Source organism: Sinocyclocheilus anshuiensis, unplaced genomic scaffold, assembly GCF_001515605.1.
Source record: "Sinocyclocheilus anshuiensis isolate Anshui unplaced genomic scaffold, SAMN03320099.WGS_v1.1 scaffold1155, whole genome shotgun sequence".
Taxonomy (NCBI): Eukaryota; Metazoa; Chordata; class Actinopteri; order Cypriniformes; family Cyprinidae; genus Sinocyclocheilus; species Sinocyclocheilus anshuiensis.
In genome coordinates, this window is record NW_015542398.1 from 356,388 (window position 1) to 382,095 (window position 25,708).

Here is a 25,708-nt window from a genome sequence, read left to right on the forward strand (position 1 = left end):
GATATCGTCCTCTTTTGGAAGACCAAACAAAGTAGTTTCGCTTTCACAACGAAACACACAGCGTCTCCACAACATGGCGGCGGCAACAGCGAGAATAAAAGTTACGCCGCCTTTCTTTACGTGTACATTTGGGCGGCGTTATGCAAATCTTCCCAAATCGTGACGTAGACATGTGGGGGCGTGTTAGATTGAGCCGTTTAAGGAGGGCGTGGTTGACTTAACTTTTATAAAGAATATCTCTTTGGATTTGAGACTTTAGTCTTTGCAACTTTACAGATCTTCTTTATGCACCAAGAGCTTGTAACACTCCAAAGAGAAAGGAAAAATTAAAATCGCATCATATGACCCCTTTAATTTTACTATATTAGCACGATGTCTGTTGCGCACATAGTGTGAACCCTGGGTGATTTGGAGAACATTTAATAATTTGTTTGTAGTGTAGATTACCTTTATTCCAACAACTAGAGGCATTCTTGCCTAAATCTTTGTTATTGTACTAGAGAGATTTGATTTAGCACCTCTGGGAAGCTGAATGATGTTTGTGCTCCTCTGAACAATACTGGTGTGCCCTTGAGTAGGATGACTTATTCTCGGCTCTGCAACCTCAAAGGGATAATTCACCAAAAAATGAAAATTCCATCATCATTCTGTTATTTTTGTCACCCTAATATAATTCTAAAACTATATGACTGACTTTCTTCTGTGGAACACAAAAAGAGAAAGATCTGTCATGAACATGCCAAGGCAAAATACAATGTCAGAGGTTTCAATGAATAAAAGTTTTTTTTTATTTTTAACTATTGTATGGCTTCTGAAGACTTTGAATTTAGCGCAGCCATAGTAAGGAGCTACGTTCGTTAAAATTGCATGGAAAAGTGTGATCGATAAATTTTTAGGAAGAATGACATGTGGGCAAGTAAATGATAACAGAATTTCATTTTTGATTGAATACATTTTTCAAACTATCATGTTTTTTGCTTCTCTGTCACAAGGGAAAAAATAGCTTCTGAATGAATGGTAGCAGTTTGTTATTTGGACAGATGGTTTTATGAGAAACAATATTTATTTCTCTGAGCTTGTATTAATTTTTAAATGCATCACTTTCTCTGGAAAATCTCAGTATTATTTTTACGAAACCCAATAAACTTTCACATGGCACAAAGCAAAGCTTTAGTTTTCCCTAGGCAGAGATATAACTTCATTTATTCTGCATTATCACATAGTCCTCGTCTACTTTACCTCATAAAATCCACTCAGAGCATGTGAGAGAGACACAAGTGTGTGTGTCTGCATATGAGCAATGATATAAGCTTATTTTTTTTCTGCCTGCAGAGATACTAAAGATCTTTGAAACAGATGCTTTTTTCCCCAAGAAACTTAAAATGAAGTGCACACATCACATTACTGAGGCAGGTAGCTGAAAATACACAATGCATGCTGAGCTGAAAATAAACTCACAACATGTGCAAATAAACTGAACTTTTATCTGTGCTGTTACTGAGTGGATACATAGCAAAAATGCTACCATGTTATTACCTACTGAATCTTGAAGAAGAGTGTCATTAAGAGTTTCAATATGTTTAACATGTTTAAATATAACTGGACAGATGGCTGTTCTGACAGTTACTGGGAGATTCACATTGGCTTTTTTCTCTGTCTCAGGGTCATGAACAGCAAACCTTCCCCAGCATGAGTGAATGTGTGTGTGCTACTATAAATTGATTTGAATTAGATTTTTAGACTGATGTTGTTTCCTCTCTCTTTCAGGTATATTGCCCCTGATAAACGTGAGGAGAATGATCAGTCCACTCATAAATGGATGGTGTATGTTCGAGGTTCTCGTAAAGAGCCCAGCATCGATCATTTTGTGAAGAAGGTCTGGTTCTTCTTGCACCCCAGCTACAAGCCCAATGACCTTGTGGAAATCAGGTGTGTGTTTACTTTCAGTTGTGCTGCATAACTATGATATATTTTTTTTCAGGATTCTTTGATGAATAGAATTTTCAAAAGAACACCATTTATTTGAAATATTTTATTTTGTAACATTAAGTCTTTACTTTCACTTTTGATATACTTAATGCATCCTTGATAAACAAAAGTAATTTTTTCCCCAAAGATTTTCCAAGTCTTTTTAAAAAAAAATATTGTATTCGAATATTTGAGCTCATAAAAAAACGCATATTTGAATATTTGTTTATTTAAATGATAGAGAAAGGAAAAAGGCATCATTTTTTTTGTCACCCTTTCTGAACAAGCTTATGATTAGGCATTTGTGTAAACAAAAAATATATATAAAGAACAAAAGCAATCAAGCTCAAGGAAAGCAAATGGAAAAAAATAAAGCAGACTGTGCCAATTACAGTACAGAACGTACATACACTTGATTGGCCTATACACAAAGCTCTGCCTCTGAAACTTAAAGGAAGCATATGTCTCAAGATCATTTCGCTGTCAGATGAGCTCTCTTCTCGGCTCACTCGGGCTACAGCTGCGCTTACCTGCAGTCGTGAATGCAATGATGGACAGCTGTCTTTCCTCAGTCGAGTGGGGTTTGGATTTCATGTGATTTCTCATTGTGGTGGTGATATTATTCATCAGTTTCACTGATTCATTTGATCTAAAGTAATTCCATTTTGTGAGATCATTTAGTAAGATCATTTTGATCAAAGTAATTCCAAACTTCACGAGGCAGCCGACGACATTCTGTGATCAAATACAATCAACTTGTTAATACGCTTCACAGCACCACCCAGTGCATTTAGTTATAACTGACTTTTAGTTTGTGTGCTTAGGATTAATCATGGATTCCCTGCATTTATGGCCTGCAAAGCAACACGTAGTAAAATTCGAATAGTGTTTTTATTTTTCGAATAATAAAATATTTGAATATTCAGCTATTTGTGCACACCTCTACTGACTACATTTTTTCCCTATTAGTGAAGATTCATTTTGCTCTGGGCTGCAATTCTCAAAAGCATCTAAGTAGATTGTAGAACCATTGCCACCAATGGTCTCTACGAGCAACTTAGCTCAGGATGCTTTTGAGAAATGCAGCCTATAGACTATATGCAGCCCTGTGGTGCATTTGTTAAGTTCAGCCTGCTGAGAGAGAAAGACTCTGTTTGTGTGTGTGTGTGTTTAGTGAGCCACCATTTCACCTGACCAGGCGAGGGTGGGGAGAGTTTCCTGTCCGCATGCAGATTCACTTTAAAGATCAACGGAACAAACGTATTGACATCATCCACCACTTAAAGGTCAGAGACTTACTGACCGCTTGCATACGCACTCTCTTTGAACCCTTTTGTTGCCCTTTTCATCTTTCCTTTTCTCCCTCTTTATCTTTGTATTTATTTATGGGATATTCAAACAGTATTTATTTGAAATTTACTTAGAGGATTCCATTTATTTTGTGTGTGTGCAGATTTTGCATAATAGAATATGTCTGTACGAATCCATCCTTTATGTGGGATTCTCTGAGTCTAAAGGTGAAATGGTCACTTTTAAAAAGCATTTATTTCCTTTCTCCTTTATCTGTTGTCACAGCAATCCCTTTTGTTATAGATTAAAATAACAAAGATAAAATAAATGAAGATTAATCGAGATGTCAAGAAAAAAAAATAGTTTGCAGATTAAAGTATTTTCGTCCACCCATCAACCTCTTAGATTCTCTGCAGCAAAGACTGTTGAGTGCTCTTTAATGTTTCTGTTATTTATCTTTTATTTGTTCTCCCTCAGCTTGACAGAACATACACAGGTTTACAGACTTTGGGAGCTGAAACGGTAAGACACCCTGAGCATCTTAATCTTTACATGAAACTTTTTATAAGTTTACATAATTAGGTTTTTTATTTTAAGATGAGAGATCCTAAAAAGTTAGTTTTCTTTTTATTACGTATTACTCTGCAGAAGCACAACTATCAAAAAAAAAAAGAGGGTATGAATAGACATTACTGCTCAAGGAGACAACACGCTATATTAAGAACCAGTGTATAAGCTTTACAACAGGATAATTTGTGTAAATTCAGATATTGTTTTGTCTTGTGGGATATATGTAAATACCTGTTTTGTTAAATAGTTTCAGGAAGACGGTAGTAAATTAAACAAAATTGCAGATTCTTGGTCATGTACACATATGTGCAGAATTACATAAGATCATCTCATTTATATAGAATCAAATTAGCACATCAAAACAGGTTGAAAGGCTAAAGGGACTGTAAATCCTCTGAGAAAATAAGAATGTTGTGTATGTCTGTCAGTTATCAACTTAAAGAAAGAGCACATGTCACTTACCTAAATGGGCAAGGAATAGAGGTCATGGTCTCAGTTGTGATTTCACTGACTTTCACTGACTTCACTCACTTACATTTCACTGCTGGTCATATATTCTCTATATATGAATAACCATGTATGTGACAAATAAAAATCTTGAATCTTGAATCTTGTGAATATAGTGATGAAAATGTCATAGTCTTCAAGGTGGCAGCAAGCGCACAACTAGAGTTATGAGTGAAAGTGTCAAAAGAAGATTTATTGTTGTTGTTCACTCGTAGCAAAGTAAAAAAGGAAATAAAATCTGGTTTCTGACCATGACGCCACAGCATAATTTAACACTGTAACTGATTTTCCAGAATATGTGTATAACAAGGTGTGTAGAAAATAAAATTTTTTACTCGAAGGAAAAAATAAAATGCTGAAAAAGATGATTTCTTTTAAGTTGCAGAACTCGGGGAGCAGAAAATTGCTTTTCAAGCAGGACGCGTTATAAAGTGCAGGATTTTATAGTTCTAAAATGATTTTGTGATGACAAGGTTTATTACAAGTGTCAAATATATCTTGATTCATCTTTAAAATGCCAGTTTTTCTCTCTTTATTTCTTATTTCCTAAAGGTGGTGGATGTTGAGCTCCACAGAATCTCACTAGGTGATGACTTCATCCCCTCTGCCCCCTCATCATCATCATCATCATCATCATCTTCCTCTCATCTGCTGTTTGTGGGCGGGTCTGGTTCGTCCTCCTCCACAGCTGCCCAAGGCTCTCGGCGGCCCTCCTCTCCCTCTCAGCACACTCATGATGATCAGCCCAGCTCAGATAGAGGTAGACAAAACACACAAATGCTTGTCCATCTCACAAGATGCCACATAGTAGCACAAAAGAATTATGCAGTCTCCTACTGTGTCTTTAAAATGGGATTATTTTGATTAAGGGGATTAGTAGGATGTTTGCACTTTATTGCATAAGCAGTGGAAGCTGTGTTTTGAAAATCGGTATCAGTCCAAGACTAGACCTTCATTATATATTCCTTGCCCTAGTCACATGAAAATGAACTTAAATGTGTAAAAATGAATTATTGGTTAGATCTATTGATTACGAAATTGATTGTCGTCCCTCTTAATTGAGTTCCAGGTGTGACTGTCAAGAGTGAGTCAGTGCGTTCTTCATGTTCTGAACGAAATTCGCAGTCAAATAGGACTGAGAAAATCACCCTTGGTTCCCACGGAAACTCTGCCTTTCAGCCAATCACGGCCAGCTGTAAGATAATTCCACAAGGGCAAGTGCCCAGTCCCGCTGAATCACCTGGGAAATCATTCCAGCCGATCACGATGAGCTGCAAGATTGTGTCTGGTGAGTCTCACAGGTGCACAAAGAAGGTGGAGAAGAGCAGAATTGAAATACAAGCAGTAAAATCCTCTATATATGTCAGAAAGTTGTGAAACTCCTCTATAATGCATTATAGATTTGCTGTCAGTGAGTGACAGCATATCTAAGAGGAACTCCGTCTGATATGTCCTAACCTTGCCTTGCCAGACCTACTCTTTATAAAGTCTGGTCCACGTTGGGTCTTATTCTGTACAAGAACCGCCCACTTATGCCACCATATCACTATCTCTGACATTTATGTATGATTGTCGTGTTTTGCCCCCTAGTGACAGCCAAACTCAACTTTCAAATTGGTCGTGAAGCAACTGTTCCACCACTTATTCACTATGGTAGAATGAATATTGAATGTATGAATATGTCCACAAAAAAGCATATGACTGCCAAAACAACTGAAAGAAAAGCAGTAGATTTTCAAGGGATATTCGCAGGCCATCTGATTGGCATGAAAAAATTACCAAACTACCAGTTGTATCTTGTTTACTTACTAGTGCCTAACTTTCAAAGATTTGATGCTGTGAAACTCGTAAACTTTGACAAATCTAGGAAAATACTTGACTTGTTGCAGTTTTGCATGAACTTGCATAAACATGACTGTGTTTCCCAATGACTTATTAAAGTGCCCCTATTATGCCATTTTTAAGGTTGCTAATATTGTTTTATGAGTCTCCTAAAACAGGTTTACATGCATGCCAGGTCAAAAAACACGTTAGTTTTCTCAGCCGTAGAGAGATTGGCTCTGGATTGGTCTACCACGTACAGCGTGTGTCGGAAACTAAACGCCCATTGCCATGATGGAATGACAGCCCTGGAGACTTGTCAATACATAGAAAAGATGGTATCGATTGTACCTTACCAATTCGAGCCGGAGTCTGATGATGAAACGGTTGAACTGGCTGATCGACAAGAGACTGATTCGCAAGCATGACTGGAGCAGGACGTTTCTCAGTGGTAAGTGTCAAGTGTTAACAAGTTTGTGGTAATTTTAAGATGTGATAAAACAAATTTACTCTCACAGCGTAGGATACAGTGTCTTCTCGACATGATGTTAACCACATGGAAATTTTACTGTTTGTGGGCTGGCAAGTTGGCGACGTAGAACGTGGGCAAACATTATGCAAATGTGTTACTTCGTGACGTAGAGCCGTAACAGAATAAGATCTCGAAAAGGCATAATAGGGGCACTTTAAAATGCTGTACTCTGACACTCAAAAATTGTTTAAAGCCAGTAAATCAGTCTCGAGTTTGCCATTTTAAGGAAACTCCAATCATCAAACTCAGCTGGCTTGCTGTATAAAGATAAGACAAGAAAAGAAGACCATTGTAAAGATGCGAAACTGCTCTGTAAAGCATTACAGATTTGCAGTCTGTGTGGCTCTGAAACATGATGAGAAGTTTATGAGGATCACACTGTAAATTTAATCATAGAAACACAATTTTTGTGTTCCAGGCTCTCCTATCTCCACCCCTAGTCACTCTCCTCTCCCCCGGACATCATCATCCACGCCAGTGCACATGAAGTCCAGCCCCTCAGTCATAAATAACCCCTACATTATCGTGGACAAACCAGGGCAAGTCATTAATATGGCTGCATCGACATCTGCAGCTACAGGTACATACTCTCCCACATCCCTACACACAGAGTAACAATGTGTCGCTTTTACCACACGATAAATCACACTGATCTGAGTTTTGTCCAAATAGGTATTGGTCTCTTGGTTTCTATTTCATCTCCTTTATTTTCAACATTGAACAAGTTCTGATTGACTGTTATTGTTGTTGCGGAAACATTCTGGTTTTAGGGAGGACAGTGAAATTACTTTTTTTTTTTTTTAGAAATCGTGCATGGGGAGCTTCACTCTGAGCTACACTCTACACTCTGAGCTTCACTCTTTCCCATGACTCGTGCTGTGGGTTTACAGGCCATCATAAGACCAGGTTGCCATAGCGACCACATCACTGAGAGTTTAGGAGTGTGTGGAGAATGCAGTTAATGTAACATTACTGTGTGTGTGTGTGTAAGAACAAATTCCACCTCCATGGATGCACAGCTGATGTGCTTCTCTCAAATGCTGTATCACCTATAACTGCATTCTGGCACCTCTGTTAACATCTTTACGACACACACGCACAGGCCTTCACAGAAACACACCTACATGCTCTCAGGGAAGATGTGTGTGTGTGTGTGTGTGTGTGTGTGTGTGTGGGTGGGTGGTCAGAGCTCTGTGCTGTGGTGCTAAAGCAACATAGTGACTATTAGAGACGAACAAAACAAAAACAAACATACTAATACTACTTAAAACTTAACACTATTTTCTGTGCCATGACTGCCGGAATCATATTGTCTTTTTTTCTTGGGCTTTAGAAAGTTGCTGGTTTTCAAAAACTAATGGCTGTCTATGTAGACAGCATTATGGGGCATCATGAGTGCATTTGTGTCAAATGTAGAACGCTTGACATGTTGGCAGGACACTTAAGATAATTTTATTATGACCAAAAAAATACACTTTTTTTCCCCAGTACAAATACCTAAACACTCATAAATAAAGATATATTTTCTAAATTAACTGATAAATTGAAAACAATAAATTGAGTTTATGCTTAATACAAGAACAAATATCTGTCAATGAGGTATGAAAATGTTTCCCTTTCATATAAGTTGATTTCTGAGCACACTAGCAAATATTTGTTCTTGTTTTAATTATAAACTCACTTCATTTTGATCTGTTTCACAGGAAACAATTATTTTCTGTCATTTTACTTCTCAAGTAAATGTATTTTGAATAATTTGAAGACATTTGCACTGAAAAACAAGATAAAAAAAAATACTGAGGAACATTGCAGTGTGATCAGAAGGTACATTAAAATTAATTTCCATATTCTAGTGGTCGGAAGCAGAGGTATTTTCTTTTCTTGGTCTTAAAATGGTCTTAAACTAAGTTTAAATTTACCTTCTAAAACTTGCAGAAATCCTGTTTACAGGTTGGATGCTGAAACTGAAAACAAGCCTTTGATGCCCTAAATGCTATCTAGGTACAGTAAGACACATGATTCAAACATTTTATTCAAAGATTTGAGCGGATCTTTGATTGCAAAAAAATGCTGTCTTTGTATCCAGCTCACTAAGTTTTAAAACACAGCCAATCTCTTATGACTCTGCTGTGTTCTGATAAGGCCTCTGCAGAATTCATACAACGGCATGAAAATGAGCCATTAAAGAAGACTGGACATTTTAGAAACAGCTGCTTTGAGTTAAAACTAACAGCAACATATAAATATTCTGCTACATGCTTTTATGAATTATTAAGGCATCGCCCAGCAATTAAGATTCCCTACAGGGAAAATGTATCTGTATTACATGAAGATGAGTGAAGCTATTTCACTGTCCTGATTCATTCAGTTGTCTGTGGGAACTTGTTATACAAATAAAAATCACCTCATAGAAATGAAAAAATTATTTCTTTGAAATAACGGTATGTTATGACAACTTTAGTCATTTTAATTCCTTTTCCTATTTGAATGGAAATTAATTTGACTTTAAGTCTCGGAGTGTCAGAGCAGCTTCGGAAAATGACTGTATGCTTGTCTTGAGCTCTAAGATCTCTCTCTGTCTTTGTGTTACTGGAGAACAGTGCTTGTGAAAATCAGGCTGTGAATCTGGAGAAGAAGCTGCATGCCAACCATCCTGGGGGATGGTGCATTATGAGATTTGGAGTAAATAAACTCCTTGTTTTGTCAGTTCACACAGATATACTGGAGAAATTGAGCATGGAAGAGCAGAGCTGCAGTCTTAACACATTTAGGTTAAACAATGAGCTGCAGAGTAACTATTCCATTGTACACAAAGATGCAGATAGAAAACCTCTGTGCCAAAATGATGCAAATCTTTGTTGAAATTTTGTTTTAAATTTCCGTCAGCCTCTGAAAAAAAAGTCTTAAACCCGTGTAAGAGCAAAAAGCTCTGTGACACAGACTCATGATATATTGACACATACAAAAAAAATCACTGAGCAAATGTAAAAGAAAACACTCTTTTTATGCTTGTGGAAGGGGTCCATAGAAATGCATTCTGTTTGGTTGTTTGTTTTTGATTTTGTTGAGCTGCAGTAATTGTTTGAATAGGTCTTGAAGTTGGAATTAAATAGAAATTAAATTTTCTAAATGCATGTTATTGATCTTGTTGTGAACAATTGATGCATGAATGTTTCGATTTTAATTTCAAAATGGCATAACCTCATCTTCCAACTGACCTCTCTCTGGTGGTGTATGTCAGACATCACGTTAAGCTCAGTTAAGCTGATGTACATATGAGTGAAAATCCATTTCACTCATATGTACATCACAATACGGAAAAAACACTTGCATTAGGAATTGGTTGTTTGTCAGATGAAGTGTCATACATATTTGTTATATCTGCTGTTTTCATGTGTTGATCTAAGGCAGTCCGTCGGCTAAGCAGAGCAGCACAGCCCATGGTGCTCGATCACCTGCTCCTAAAGTTCACACCAGCAGCTTCCTGTCCTCTGGAGTCAAGGTGAGACTGATAGAGTATATGTTTCTCTCTCTGTGAATGGATTTATTCAGTGCAAACCACATTTGATTGCAGTTTGGGTTCTTGCTGCTCAAGTCCAGCCATGTGTTCAGGACTTGTGAAGAAGAATTTACCTACTGGTAAATGTGCTTTGCTTCCCTTTAGCAGTCCATTAAAGTGGTGAGCATCTCTCTCTTGCTCCTACAAGGCAACTGAAGTGAGGTGTGGGTTGATGAGAAAAAAATATCAGTAGAAATTATGTGGGTATTGTGAGTGAAATCACCCATAATTGAAAAATACAGATGTAGGCTGTTGAAAACAATGTGGCACTATCAGTTCCCCTTCAGGCAGATTAGCATGATGAATCAGTAGCCACACTGTAATGGAGCTTGTAAGAGGAAGGCATCCCTAAATAGGGATTCATTTGTCTGTCATTGTTCTATAGAGCTATATTAATATGGGTTCTGCTGTTCTTTATATTTATTTATAAAGTGAAAAGATAATGTTTGACTGAATCATATTCATACCGACACTTACAGCAGTAAGAGGTTGTCTGTCCTTCTGTTGAACTTAAGAAAAACCGACTCAAATTAGGTGATGATCTCTCTCTATCTGGGTTATTCTTTGAGGGTGTTTCAATGTTTTCTGGACACTGCGGGCTAAATTATCACCGGTAGTTATTAATAGTTACTGCCAGGTGGTGCAGTAAGAGGTCTGCAGCAGCTGTGTGTGTATGTGAAGGTTTAAAATGGGACATCTATCTGTGGCATGATGCTGCTGCTTTTGCGCAAGCTGTGCAGAGGACTGGAGTATTCCCAGAACACACACACACACACACACACACACTTTTATGCGTGGACATGCAGTGGGAATGGCTCACAGATGTTTCTTCAGAATAGGGATGTAACGATTACCGGTTTGATGATAAATCGTGATAAAATACCCCACGGTTAGTATTACCGTTTCATATTTTAATTATCACTATAACTGTATTCGATTATTGCGATTTGAACAACTGAGGATAAATAAATACTGTACTGCACAGGGCTCCAGTGTGACCAAATGGGCGCATTTTGCGATAATTTTTTCTGCCGGTGCGACTAAATTTTGTGTGCGGTCGCACTGGCGCGAACACCGCATTGTTTAACTCATGCGCAGCTCTTCGAGTGTAGAGCCTTGTTTATACTCGCCGCGTCAGGAGCGCGAAGCTGCGTGCAGCAAAATGACGCGAATATATTGAGGAAACGATGGATGGGTTTCATGCTGATTATGCAACAAAAACTCATTTTATTTGTTGTTTGTTGATTTTAAATGTAAAACTTGGTGAAATGTGTCAGTGCTTTTTGAACATTTCCAGCACATTTTAACAATACCGTGATAATACCGATAACTGTGATCATTTTGGTCACTATAACCGTGATAAGAAATTTTCATCCGTTACATCCCTACTTCAGAATAGTCAAAAATAATTTGTGCTTTGTGTTTGGGGTCAGTAAGATTTTTGAAAGAAGTCCCTTCTCGCCAAGACTGCATTTATTTGATGAAAAAAAATACAGTAAAAACAGCATATTGTGAAATATTCGTACAATTTAATTTATTCCTGTGATGGCAAAACTGAATTTTCAGCATCTTTACTCCAGTGTTCAGTGTCACATGATTCTTCAGAAATCATTCTAATATGCTGATTTAGTTCTTAAGAAACATTTCTTATTATTATCAGTGTTGAAAACAGTTGTGCTGTTCAATATTTTTAAAAGTCTTTACTGTCACCATTGATCAATTAAATCCTGCTTTGCTGAGTAAAATAAAATTAATTTCTTAATCTTTTTTGGACAGTAGTTTGCTTAATTTTACAATTAGTCTTAATCTTAAAATTTGTTTTGTAAATATAAATTGTGCCTATATATGAATTTCTTAAACTATTCCATCACATGGATGTATGTGATAATATATTAATACAGTACTGTGTTACTGTTTAAAAAGCATCCCAGGATGCACCACATGAGGTTTAAGAAAATGAACAGTGTACAGAACTATACAAATTTTATGTTGAATCAAATCAAATATTTCTTTATAAAGCTACTTTTTGTAATATCTATTTGATATTTTTCTCATTGAACAAAATAATGGCTTTCAGTTATCTTTTGGGGGTATTTTCACAGGCAAATTTATTTTGCAATTAATTAGGTTGATTAATCGCCACATCATGTAATTAATTGACCCTTCACAAAGACCCACCCCTCTTAGTTACTGTTGCTATGTCCAACAAGCCATGCCACTCTCATGCAACATACAGTATGTTTTCACGCAGTGAAAAATACATTGCAGAGCAAAGAGGACACAGACAACGCCCCGACAGACAGAGCAGGTTACTTTTTGTATGAAAAAAAAGTGTCAGCATTCAAATTTTGCCTTTTTTTTAAGAAATTCAGACAATAAATGCCATTTGGTGGCTCTTTAATGTGTTGTGACAGTTCACTGTAGCTCCTCAGTTCAAGCAGCACATGAACGAATCGTCTCTCTCTTCCTCTTTACTAGTTATAGCACAAAATAAACATGAATGAACATCAGAAGGTATCTTGTTTCAGTCGCGGAAAGACGTCAGTACCCAACATTTTTTTTTACCCACATTAATCTACTCTCCTCCTGTCTGGTTTGTTTGTCGGACAAAACCGATTCAGCGTTATGATTGGTCAGATTGCCTGTCAATCAATCTCCCGGTTGAAGGGTAAAGAATAAGTAGCTGTATCAAATCTTTTTTTTTTTTTTTTGCACTGTAGTTTCTAAAGGAACAACATTTGATTTTAAATTCAGATTAAGAGTGTTGTTTATATGAGAGATATGACAGTGATGTTGAGAATATGGGGTGTTTTGTTTGATGAAGTTTGTCAAAGTGAGCATTTTGCTGTGTGCTACTGGCAGGAAGTTAAGTTCACTGAGTTCATCTCGATGTTCAGCCTTTCCCTCAGAGAAGCATGTGTTTATCTTACTCAAGGGAATGTGTGATTCACTAAATTAACTTTGGATTGGATCACACATCCAATATCTCTGAAAATATCATTGAAATTGAACCGTGAATCAAACTGATGGCTTTTCAGTGCACATCTCGAAGTAATATGACAAGCACAGAGTAATAAAAATTCTGTCTGTCTGTCTTAAGGTTATAATAAAGCAAGAACCAGGAGAGGTGCCCACCCAGCCATCACCACAGCAACAGGTCGTCTCCACAGCAACATCCCAGCAGCAACCGCAGTATGTGACAGTGAAGGGCGGTCACATGATAGCCATGTCACCGCAGAAACAGAGTGGGATGGGGACTGGAGGAAGTGCCACACCCAGCAAGGTTTTTATGAATGCTTTTTGTTTGTTTTGTTTTGTTCATCATTATGGTAATGTTCATTTTGACTATTAACGTTTTATAATTTAAGTGTTTCTACACCAATCATATAATGTTCATTGCCTGTGTTTCAGTACCTAGTGAGCTGCTTACCTAAACATTTGGGCATCGTGGCTCAAAGATTGTTCAGATGCTCTTATGATGTCCAAAAAATTATGTCGAGCTAGTTCCATACTTCAGTTCTTTATTTCTATAGTTTCATCCCTCAATGCAGGCCGTCCTGTCTGAGAGAGTTTTTGAAGCTGGAGTGCACTGTGGTCATGCAGTCTAAACATATCTCAGGTCATTGTGTCTCTGTGGACCTCGTACTCATCTCTTTACTGCGGCCATTTTTAGCACCTGAGAGTCAAAGTCATTCAGACATCCTGTTTAGAGTCATTCTGCACAAAAAAGACGTCTTAACTCCCTGACATTACAGTAGAGTCTTGAGCACATTTATTGCATATTTTTTTTATATTACTCATTAGATCTCTGGGTTTTAAGTCAAGCCATTTTCTTTGATTTGTATAAATATTATATATATATTTTAAAGATAAATTTACTTGATCGGGCCCATTTATAGTTAAAAGTGTCCAGATCCTTAAAGGTGTAACCACTAATCAACATTACTGTAGAGGCGTGAATGAACCTTTTCTCATATTGAAATAAGACTTAATAGATAACATATACTACTACTGTTTAAAAGTTTGGAGTCTATAAGATTTTATTCAGCAAGGATGAGCAAAATTGATTAAAAGTCACAGTAAAGACATTTATAATGTTACAAAAGATTTATATTTCAGGTAAATGCTGTTCTTTCTATTAATCGAAAATTCTTGAAAAATGTATCATTGTTTCCACAAAATATTAAGCAGCACAACTGTTTTTACGTTGATAATAATAAGAAATGTTTCTTGAGCATAAAATCAGCATATTAGAATGATTTCTGAAGGATCATGTGACACTGAAGACTGGAGTAATGCTGCTGAAAATTCAGCTTTGTTTCACACAGGAATACAATATATTTTAAAATATATGAATATAGAAAACAGTTATTTTAATAATATTCCACAATATTACTTTTTCTCTATTTTTGATCAAATATCTATTTTGATGAGCAAAAACTATACTTACCCAAAACTTTTGAACAGTAGTGTACTTAACTGTTTGATTATACTTAGTTTTAAAAAATATGAGTAGAAGAAAGATGGTGAGTAAATATTTTATAAAACTGCATTTTGTACCAAAAGGACACCAAAAGTTTTTCATTTATTGATTTATGATAGCTCAGTTGTGCAATTTACAAGTATTTCCAGTTGCAGAGTAACAGATTGTGTGTGTGTAGGTGTTGGGGATTCCACTGGGCTCTGCTGTCAAACAGGTCTCCATGAGCAGCGGGCAGATCTTGGTTGCTAAGTCCAGCCCCTCTGTGTCCAAGGTTGTGGGCCAAAAGCAAGTGGTGGCACAGGGCATCGCTAAGGCAATCGTCAGTGGAGGAGGCAGCGGTGCAAGCGGCATCACGGGACAGCAGGTGCATGCTGTTACCAAGGCAGCAAGTGGGTCTGGAGGAAGTGGCAAGAGTGGAGGTCAGAGTACACAATTTTTTTTTACCATCATAATGCCATAAAGGTAGCCATTTAATTCATGTCTTCTTTTGAAAAAAAAAAAGAGGGGGGGTGAAAGAACAAGATTGTGCATTTGTTTGTGTTTGGAGAAGTGTTTGTCAGGCTGATCAGCAGATGTTGTGCTAAGAGGGGAATTTCACAGGACTAATCTAAGTGTGTCTGGCTGTACCCGCAACGCTGACTAAACCATTAGGAAACACCCATTACTCAGTCAGACACTTGTATCTCCCTGCCGCCACAGAGGGAAACAGGAATTAGTTTGATTAATTTTAAAGATACCCATATGTGGATTCATATTGGAAGCCCGTTATTGGTATATGAAATCGATAGAAGCTGTATTGCTGTATGTTCTGTATAGGTCCATGTTGTACACATTTTCTGCATCTTATGAGTCCACTTATGTCAATAGAGATTACGCCAAAATTATGTATGCTACCATTAACAGTAGTGCACAAAAATACAGTTAAAAAGTAATGTTGTATTACAAGTTTATATAACTGTTGTCTATTTTAGCCATTACTACTGTCACTTGATCTTTCAGAAATCATTCTAATATGCTGATTTGATGTTCAAGTAACATTTGTGCTACTACTTAATATTTTTGTGAAAAGAAGTTCAAAAGAACAGCATTTATTTGAAATAGAAATCCTTTTGTAATATAAATGTCTTCACTGTAACTTTTGATCAGTTTAATGCATCCAAATACAGGATTAAATTCTTCAAAAATATACGTTTGAAGGGTAGTGTGTTCACACTGCTTTTTCTCCAAACAGTGAAAACGTATAGCTGCCATGGGCTGTTAAGGACAAAACACCATGAAAGTAGCTAATACAGTTTCATGTTTTCTAAGCTATACAGAAGCTTTAAGTGCAGAACAGGTCAAATTGATATTCACTGATAACTGATAATTTTTTTTGTCCATATTCAGCATTTATTCTCTGATACTGTACTATTTGCTGCTATAATATGTGTCTCTTTTGTGTAATAATTGTTTTTGTGGTGATTTGTCTTCATTTTGTATTTAGTTATGGCCACCCTACAGCTACCGGCAAATAACTTGGCAAACCTGGCCAATCTGCCTCCGGGAACCAAGCTCTACCTGACCACCAACAGCAAGAACCCATCGGGCAAAGGCAAACTGTTACTGATCCCTCAGGGAGCTATTCTGAGAGCCTCACAAAGCGCAGGTCAGACACACACTATCATGTGATTTTGGGAACATTGTCATTGTCTCTTTCTGTATTCAGATAAACATCTAACTAAATTTATCTCTGTCTCTAGGCCAGCAGTCTCAGAGTTCTGGTTCTGGAGGGTCGAAGTCCTCCAGTGGGTCCTCAGGGTCTGGCAGCCTGCCTTCCAATTTATCCTACACTTCTTACATCCTCAAACAGACTCCTCAGGTGATATTCTTTTCTGTAAATCATTTAAAATTAAGATTTTGACACACATTAAACTCTGTAGAATTGATCATGACATACTAGTTGTTTAGTTACTAACTAACACCATTTGAATGACCTCTGTTTAATATGTTGAGCTCAGTGTGTGATTTTGTTGTCTAAAGCAATGTCCAGTCAAAGACACACATCCCAGAAGCCTTTTTCTGTCAGTTTGGGTTATGTTGACAAAGTCATTATCAATCTTTTCAGGGCACGTTCTTGGTTGGCCAGCCAGGGGGCTCTGGGAAACAGACCTCTGGTAGTCACGTGGCATCAAGTCCTGCATCCAGTACCCAGCAGGCCATTCGGGTCACAGCCGGTCAGAAGGCAGCCATTTTGGCTCAGGTGTGTAACAAAGGATTTAACAACACCTCTACTTCCCCCTCTGCTGTATATAGTTATATAGCTACAGGGTACTATAATGTATTATTTATACATTATTAGTTGATATAATAAATGTATATATATATATATATATTATATTACAGTATGTATTATTAATATTATATACATTAGAATATTATAATGATTTATATTAAAATGATATTGTTTTCTTATATAGATTAAGCTTATTGGATTGGATAGCAGGTGTTTAAGTCATGCTGTAGGTTTAATTTTAGGTGCAGATAATGCAGATGAAAGATGTTTTGTCTTTATTTTGCAGTACCTGACCCCTTTAACTTTTAATTACATTCAGAATACAAGCTCACAATTCTTGTAAAATGTAATTTGTTAAAATGCAGCAGAGATGTATTCAGCAACAAATTAATTTCTCTTGCTAAAACAGACATCTGTATTTAATGAGTTAGCTTCAATAAAATATAGAAATAAAATGTTAAAATGCACACACTCAAACTCAGTGACTCAGAAGGAGTGAGATCCATTTAGCTACTGTATAAAAGCAAAAGTGTTCAGGGGTTTGCCATTATTTCCTCCCTCTTTGTCATCGATTTCTTTCTCTCTGTCTCTCTCTGTCTCTCTCTCTCTCTCTCTCTCTCTCTTTGATCTTGCTTTATCTCTCCTTTTCTTTCTTTCACTTGCTGCACTTTCATTATTGTTACACAACGCCTCTTCTGAAGAACTTACACTCTCTAGAGCCCTTTCTGCATGTGTGTGTGTCCTGATTATAAGATAGAGGATAATGAGTATGCCTGCAGCTGACATTTGAGCTGTAATTCAACCTGTAAACATACACTCATGGGCCTCTCTTCCTTCCTTCCTTCCTTCCTTCCTTCTCTTACTACCTTTCTTCTTGTTGCTTAATTATCCATTTGAATCATACCCTCATAATTCTCATCATAAAGTGGAGCACATAGGGCACCATGATTTCTGCTCGATAGTTTTTTGTTTTATTTCTCGTTATCCCCCGCTCAGCACAGGTGAGACTAAATCAAACCTCTTCCTCTGGTGCATTAGACCTGCTAGAGATTGTTTGCATGCAGTAAGATGACCATACATATCGATTAGTGCCTGATCTACTTCAGTACTCTGGTGGTCATGGTGGAGTAGTTGTTTGATTGAGGGTATTTGCTGTGAGCTTAAGAGCAAGAGAGAAGCAACATTAGAAGGAAAGACAAGTTAAAGACTTCTTGCTCGATCACTTGCTCGATCACTGCATATGCTATTATGTAAGGGAGATAAGCGCAGTCTTTTTTTCTCTCTCTTTTTTTAAAGTCCAGTGAAGCTGTATTGGCATGAATATTAAAGTCCATTATTGCAAAAAACACAGAATGTAAAAAAGAGACTCTGGGAGAATCTCATTGTTTTAGATTGTAGTTGTTCAGTAGAATGTGTCTTATTTACCTTTTCATGTGATTTTAAGGCTGACAGTTTTATTTAGAACTGTAAAGAACAGACCCTCTGGTAGGAATAACAAATTTCTCAGATTGTTGGATTTGGGTTTTTCAACTTCTTTCTTTTAATATTTGATTGACAGGTGGTGGGTGGGTCTCAAGGTTCTCAGGTGAAGCTGTCAGATGGCTCAGTGAAGATGGTAACAGCTGCCGCAGCAAGTCACCTGAGCAAACCCGGCACAACCACCCTGAGAATGACGGGAGGTGTCATCACTGCCACAAGCTCAACCCCATCCACACCCAGTGCCACACCCACCTCTCAACAGGCAAGAGATTTACCTGTCTGTGTGTTCTACATTGTCTAATCAAGAAGTGTAGCTCTGTCCCTACCAAAGTCTTATTGGTCTAAAACCACATTCCATGATTAGGTCATTGACTTCAACTTTCAATTGAGACAAAAAATGTTCATGCTGAAAACTCATTGTGTTGTGCTTCCATTACAAAGTTGATATATTGAAGTCACTTTGTCTATTTATAGCCCCTCTAATGTTTTTCCCCCTACAGTCAGCAGAAGCCACTGGAGGATCGTCCTCTCAGCCGTTCCCTCAGACGGCTAAAGCGCCACCGCAGCACCCTGTGCTTGTAGCTGCCAAACAAGCTGCAGTGATCAGTGAGGCCAAGAGTGCCAGCTCTGCCGCCAGCACAGTAAAGAGTTCTGCCTCTGGCACCGGTACCGTAGTCACAGTCGCCAAGAGCGTCAACATGCCTCTCATTAGCCTGTCGAAGGGGGTGGGGTCGTCTGTAGTGGGCGGGTCCAAAAGCTCAAGCCCCTCACTGCTCACTGCAGCATCACTGATTGGTGGAGGAACAGTCAGTGGGAAAACTGCTGCCACCATCTCAGGTAGCCAGTCTTCTGCTGTCCAGAGTTGCCCCTTGTTTAACTTTTTTTTTTTTAAAGGTATGATCACACCTTTCGCGCACACAGTCTGGAATTTCATATGAAGGTGAAAGATTTCCCCTCACCGATTTCACAATGGGTTCAAGTTAGTCATGCAAATTTACCACATTGACCAACAGAAAGCTGCTTGGTTTTAAAGTGACTTCTGTATGAGCTGTGCTTCATACATTGCTACACTATTGACAATAGACAATGGCCTGTGAAATTTTGCCAAAACATTGTTACTGTCACCGCACCTTTAAAATGACAAACAGCTAAAGCTCTCACAGACTCCCACAGGCATTTAAATTGGATCACAAATGTCTTTTTTCCCATCTGGTGGCTGAATGGTCTCTGTCCATTAGCTTCAAGAGTGAAATACATTTTTATTAACATGAATTAGGGCGGTACGACAAATTTTTGTTACACATCATGTATATCGCTGTAACTATCATGATTTGTGCATGGAAAATGTAATGAAAAATGGTTTATATGTTAAATAACCATGTTACAATGTATATTTTTGAATAATGCAAGCTGTCCATCCATATTCTGATTTAATTGCTTGAAATGCTTCATTTGTTGATTTTTTTTTTTTTTTTGGGCCACATTTTGGTGTTCAGGTGTCACCATGATTCTCTACATTCGCAGGTATGTTGAAGTTGCACCCAGCTCAGTCCAGTTCCCAGCAGACAGTTCTGACCATCCCAGCTAATCAGCTGAAGCAACTCAGTGTGGGCAGTGGGTCCTCAGGGCTGCAGACCATCTTGATGCCTGTCGGCAAAGGTAACAGCACCCTGTTCCTCTGATACCCACACAGCCTGACTCACACTCCTGATCTCTAGTTTCCTGAAGGCTTTGAATCTGTGTAACATTGTCAAGTTAGACTTTTTTATTTTCAATTTCATGTTCCAGTTAACTGCTCTGATACATAAGCTTTGTTCCAAAACCTATAGATGTGCCTTGTGGTTATAGATCTTGGCTGGCAACCAAAAGTAGGTTTGAGTCTCTACAAGTGGTGATTTATGATTTATCACCATTGTGATCTTAAGCAAGACACTGTTGTGTGTCATGATGGGCTGTGTCAGGTTGTTAAGGAGTTCTAATTCTGCCAGCCTTCATGGACTGATATTTTTTGTGAGCCGTGTTGAGCCTGCCCGGTTGTATTTATCAGAGATGTTTGTTTTTGTTCAGCATTCATCAGTGATGACAGTAATAGGTGAACAGAGCTCCAGAGACACTTACCTGTCAGATATGGTTTTCATTTTCTCATTTTGCGCTCTCTCTACCTGGTTGCTAGCTTTGTTTTAGATTGATTTGTGCAGCACCATGGCAGCAGAAGCTGCCTCAGTTTAGTTTGTTGAATGAGTGCAGTACTTGAACATCCAAGCAGCAAGACAGGCCATTTCCAGTAACAAGCTGTTGTCAGTGATATGGATGGAAGTATGGAAGAATGTAAAGAAATTACAGGATTCAGTAATTGAGAAATGGCAGACTTGAGTGCTCTTAACATTTATGAGAAACATCAGGAACTACATGAATCAGAACATTAAAAAAATGGCTGAAAGGTGTTTTTTACTAAATTAGCACTATTGGTCGGCAATATGACCAAAATGTTATTTCACATTGAGAAATTACAGTATATAATTATTTTAATTTAATCTTTATCATTAAACATACCAATAAAACAAGGACACCAATAAAATAAGCCTGGTACAAAAGGCAGGTTTCAAGTAAGACATACTATAGAAATTGAATAATAAAATTATAAATTAAAATAAAACATCCTTCACTGTGTAAATTAAATATACATGAAATATGTGCTTTATTTTCCCATTTATATCATATTTAATCAGTTTAATCATATTTAATCAGTCTAACGTGTCAATAACAGTAATGCTATACTGTGAGGATATATTTACATTCCATGATATAGCAAAATCTCTATCAATAGGCACTTTATAATTGTCGCCATGCAACAGATGTAGTTACATCTATACATTTTTACATTTATGCGTTTTATCAGATGCCCTTATTCAAAGCAACAGATGATTACTAATGAATGATAGATTAATACTGCAAACTAATGTATACTTTTGTATTATCGCTTGTCTAATAGTGGCCCATAAATAATAAAGTCAAAGTACCCTAGAGGACGCTGTTGATGTGTAGTTAGCAGTAAATTGGTATTGGTCCTAATTAAACTGAATTTTGACCATACAATTTAGCTTGTGCATATTTTGTAAAGAATAACAATGCTTGCCACAAGATAGGTGCTTACCTTCATTCTCTGTAGCAGTCATGTATTTTGTCTTTAATAAATATATATTGTGGCAAGCATTGTTATTCTTTACAAAATATGCACAAGCTAATATATATATAGGCCTTTACACTTCTGTTCAAAGTTTTGGGGTTGGTAAGATTTTTTAATATTTGTCTTATATAACTTCTCTTATGCTCTCCAAGCCTTGCTCTCCAAGGCTGCATTTAATTGATTTATTTGATCAAAGGTACGAAAGGTTACGAAATACTATTACTATTTAAAGTAAAGTTTTATTTCTGTTCTTGAAAGCTGAATTTTCAGCATGATCCTTCAGAAATCATTCTAATTTGCTGATTTGGTGCTTTTTTTTATGAATAGAAAGTTCAAAAGAACAGCAATTTTAAAAAAAATTTTTTGTTATGTTATAAATGTCTTTACTGTCTCTTTTGATCAATAAAAAAACGTATGTTGCAGTCATGCAGTCTGGTGCTAAAGGTGCATCTGGCAGCAACACAGGTGGAGCTGCTTCCTCAGCATCCACACCTGTAGCTCAAGGTGAGACATGCGCACACATATACACACACACACACATACAGTAGATATAATGTCAAGGAGTAATGTGTATAACCATCCAAACTTTTTCTTTACCTCTGTTGTGTTTGTGTCTTTACATAGTTAAAACTGAACCTGGTTTGGTTAGCTCCACTTGTACGACTCCAATACCCCAAACATCTGCCCCAGCCTCTACAGCACCCACCTCTGGTCCCCTGCCAACAACCCCCACATCCACAGATGCAGCTGCGACTATTAAAGTCGAACAGGGCATAGAATCTACAACGCATGAACTTATCAAGTAAGAGCTAGACACACAATTGTGTCTCTCAGTCCTGATCTGTCTGAATGTCAGTTTTTCCCTAAGGATTCTATTTCAGCAGAGGGGCATCGACACCCACAGACATGCACATTCACAATTTTGAATTTTTTTAATTGTGTGTTGCTATAGTAACACCTAGTCAGTAATAATACTGATGTAATTCTCCTGACACTTAATTGAGTTAATGCTGATGTAATTCTCATGACATTTTGAGTTGGATTTTGACAAAAGTAATGCAGACTTGCAGTTTCTTGAGTGAATAAATAGACATTCATTAATCACTCTGATCAATTCTAAGTGAGAGCAATTTTTCTAACCAATTCAGACTCATATTTATTTATTTTATTTTGTAGTGGTCTGGTTTTTATCATCAGATTCAATCTAGTCTGCAAACTCACAACTAAGATAAAAATAAATGTGTTGCTGTGGAGCACCACTGCTGCTCAATATTAGTGACGGAAATTCAATCTTTTTGTTGAAAGCTTGTAATATTTGTGTACATATTTTGAAAAAATTGTCAATCTCTCTCAGTACGGAGCATATCGAGAACATGACACAACTTCTGACGGCTATAGTGAAGAAATTCCCCCTGATTGTCCCTGAGAAAAGTAAGTTTGACAGCTTCACAGACTTTAAAATCGGCATGAAATAAAAAAAATCATAACTATTTTCTAAATGCTTAGTTTTGAAAAATGCTTAGAAATTTTTATATTTTAAGTCTCTTATCCTCACAGAGGCATTTATTTGATCAAAAATACAGTAATATTGTGAATTATCACTTAAAATAAGTTTTCTATTTTAATATATTTTAAAATGTATTTTATTCCTGTGATGGCAAAGCTGAATTTTCAACAGCCGTTACTGCAGTATTCAGTGTCACATGATCCTTCAGAAATCACTCTAATCGGCTGATTTGGTACTCAATAAACATTTGTTATTATTATCAATGTTGAAAACAATTGATTGTCTCCAATCATTTAGTCTGCATAAAAAGAGTTAATTTTACCAAACCAATCAAAGTTGTTGTGTTCTTTGTAGATGAGGACTCTCATCCGTTCTGTGCCACCTCTGTGGATCAGTACTACTCATGGAACATTGGCAAACGCAGAGCTGCAGAGGTACAGGAGTGTTTGTGTTTCATCTAGTCTGAGTGCATCTGTAAGCTCTGTTGGATTGTGTTCGTTTACTTTCTTTCTCTCTGTGTAGTTGCAACGAGCAGTGGCTGTGCGCCGTGTGTGTGCTGATCTGTTAGAGAGGACCCCTCGGCTTCAGGCCCTCACTCCACCCAGAACCAAAGAGGTGCTTCGCTGGTGCCGTCTCCGTGGTTACACACCCCCTGACCCTGAACCTCAGCGCACAGAGGAGGACTCCATCGAGGACATACTCACACAGATCGACAGTGAACCCGGTGAGAGTGTAGTTTATGTAACAGCACACATGCTTGTGTCCAATGTGGTTTGTGTGTGTGTGTGTGTGTGTGTGTGTGTGTGTGTGTGTGTCTCTCTCAGCTATCCAGAACTTTGACTTACACAAGACTTGGCACAGACAATGCAGTAGCGTTCTCTCTCTCTCTCTAGTCTCCAGTGATGGTGCATTAGTCTGTAAAATTATGAGATAATAAGTATTCAGAGTTGGGCATGAATTCAACTTGGGCATAAGCAGCTGAAATTCAACATCAGCTCTGCTTCGATCCCTATGGTGTTTCCTACCTAGACAGCATTTTAAGGCATCATAGATTTCATGGATAAGGCTTAGCTGTTAGCACAATAGAGTGTTGCGACATTAGCTCAGCTAAGTGCTGATGTCATACTCCGTTGATATTGACTGAGACATTAGTGCACCTCAGCGAAGGGGTGTGCAAATAATCGAATGCGATTTTCATGCGCATCTCATTAGTAAAGCCGGTTCTGTGATTAGTAGTAAATCTCCAGCACGTGCGTTCAGATGGAGCGGCATTTACTACACAGAGCCATAGATCACTGACAAGCAACGCAATTTTAACGCCGATTATGAACGCGATTTTGCGTAGCTTGTCAGTGTCAGTGATCTACGGTATTTGTTTTAATGAGTGACCACTAATGGAGATGTTGTTCATAGGGCTGGGCGATATGTCAAAAATATCTTATCGATAATCGCCTTTAAAAATATCGCGATATCTGATAATATCCTCTACCTAAGCCCCACCTCCACTTAGAATAGTCCTATACCCTAAATAAGAATAAATTATATTGGAATTCATCTCCAAAATAATCACATACACAGATGCACGTTGCCAGTACAGTAGTCAGCGCCGAACAACAGGCAAATAAAATATAAACTGAGGTTACAAAAGTGATTCAGTCTGACTATGGGGCTATGTAAAAATTTTTTTGCAACTTACTAGGTTTATCATTTGTCATTTTTTCCCGATAATGTCGATAATCGTCTGCTTCCTGACTGTTGACATCGACATCGCGATACTTACAAGACATCATCGATATACGATAATATCGTCATATCGCCCAGCCCTAGTTGTTTATGAATGTCACTAATGAGGTTTATTTTCGGTTAGCATGCTGCCTTAGAAAATATCCAGTGTAGACCATAGGCAGTGAGGAAGTCCACTAGGGAGTCTTGTTTGTTGTACTGTTTTCTCCTGCCTTCCTTATTGTCTTCTGCCTCGATTTATGCGCTTTCTTGGTTTGCTTTTTTGTGTTGTTCAGTGTAGGTTTATAAAAGGCACTATACAAACTATTAAAAATAATAAATCAATTATAATAATTATTAGGCACTTTATAAATTGTTGTTATTATTATTATTAAGCTTGTGTTAAGACTAATAATTATAACTAAATGAGTAAAGTTTTATAGTTTCAAGTTTAATTATAATTATTATTAACTACTATTAAATAATAATATTAATTGATTAATTATTAGGCACTAAATAAACCAATAATGATATTATACTAGTTATTAGACAAAATACAAACTACTGTTAATAATAATAAAAATGATAAAAAATAATATTTAATTCTAATAATGATTAGGCAAAACACAAACTATTTTTATTAATAATAATAATAGTGTTTGGAACAGAGCCATAGTGTAGAACAAAACTATTATTTGTTTTTGGTAGGTTTGTGAAGCTCTGCTTCCTGCTTGTGAGGAGTTGTGTGCTGTTTTACACTAACACGTGTTTTTGTGTGTGTGTGTGAGTGTGTGTGTGTGTGTGTGTGTGT

General features: G+C 37.3%; 1 protein-coding gene across 1 annotated transcript in view; it reads left to right on the forward strand.

Moving 5' to 3' along the window:
• yeats2 (YEATS domain containing 2) overlaps positions 1-25,708 on the forward strand; it is a 42,285-nt gene that overhangs the window by 11,018 nt on the left and 5,559 nt on the right. The window contains exons 7-26 of the mRNA XM_016492074.1: positions 1,768-1,929; positions 3,143-3,254; positions 3,736-3,780; positions 4,888-5,095; positions 5,399-5,623; positions 7,107-7,268; positions 10,096-10,190; positions 13,348-13,530; positions 14,909-15,149; positions 16,214-16,375; positions 16,470-16,588; positions 16,835-16,981; positions 18,561-18,743; positions 18,982-19,318; positions 20,006-20,140; positions 22,092-22,172; positions 22,293-22,470; positions 23,023-23,099; positions 23,530-23,609; positions 23,698-23,899. Coding sequence (XP_016347560.1) covers positions 1,768-1,929; positions 3,143-3,254; positions 3,736-3,780; positions 4,888-5,095; positions 5,399-5,623; positions 7,107-7,268; positions 10,096-10,190; positions 13,348-13,530; positions 14,909-15,149; positions 16,214-16,375; positions 16,470-16,588; positions 16,835-16,981; positions 18,561-18,743; positions 18,982-19,318; positions 20,006-20,140; positions 22,092-22,172; positions 22,293-22,470; positions 23,023-23,099; positions 23,530-23,609; positions 23,698-23,899 — 3,134 coding nt within the window. The remainder of the gene's footprint in view (positions 1-1,767; positions 1,930-3,142; positions 3,255-3,735; positions 3,781-4,887; positions 5,096-5,398; positions 5,624-7,106; positions 7,269-10,095; positions 10,191-13,347; positions 13,531-14,908; positions 15,150-16,213; positions 16,376-16,469; positions 16,589-16,834; positions 16,982-18,560; positions 18,744-18,981; positions 19,319-20,005; positions 20,141-22,091; positions 22,173-22,292; positions 22,471-23,022; positions 23,100-23,529; positions 23,610-23,697; positions 23,900-25,708) is intronic.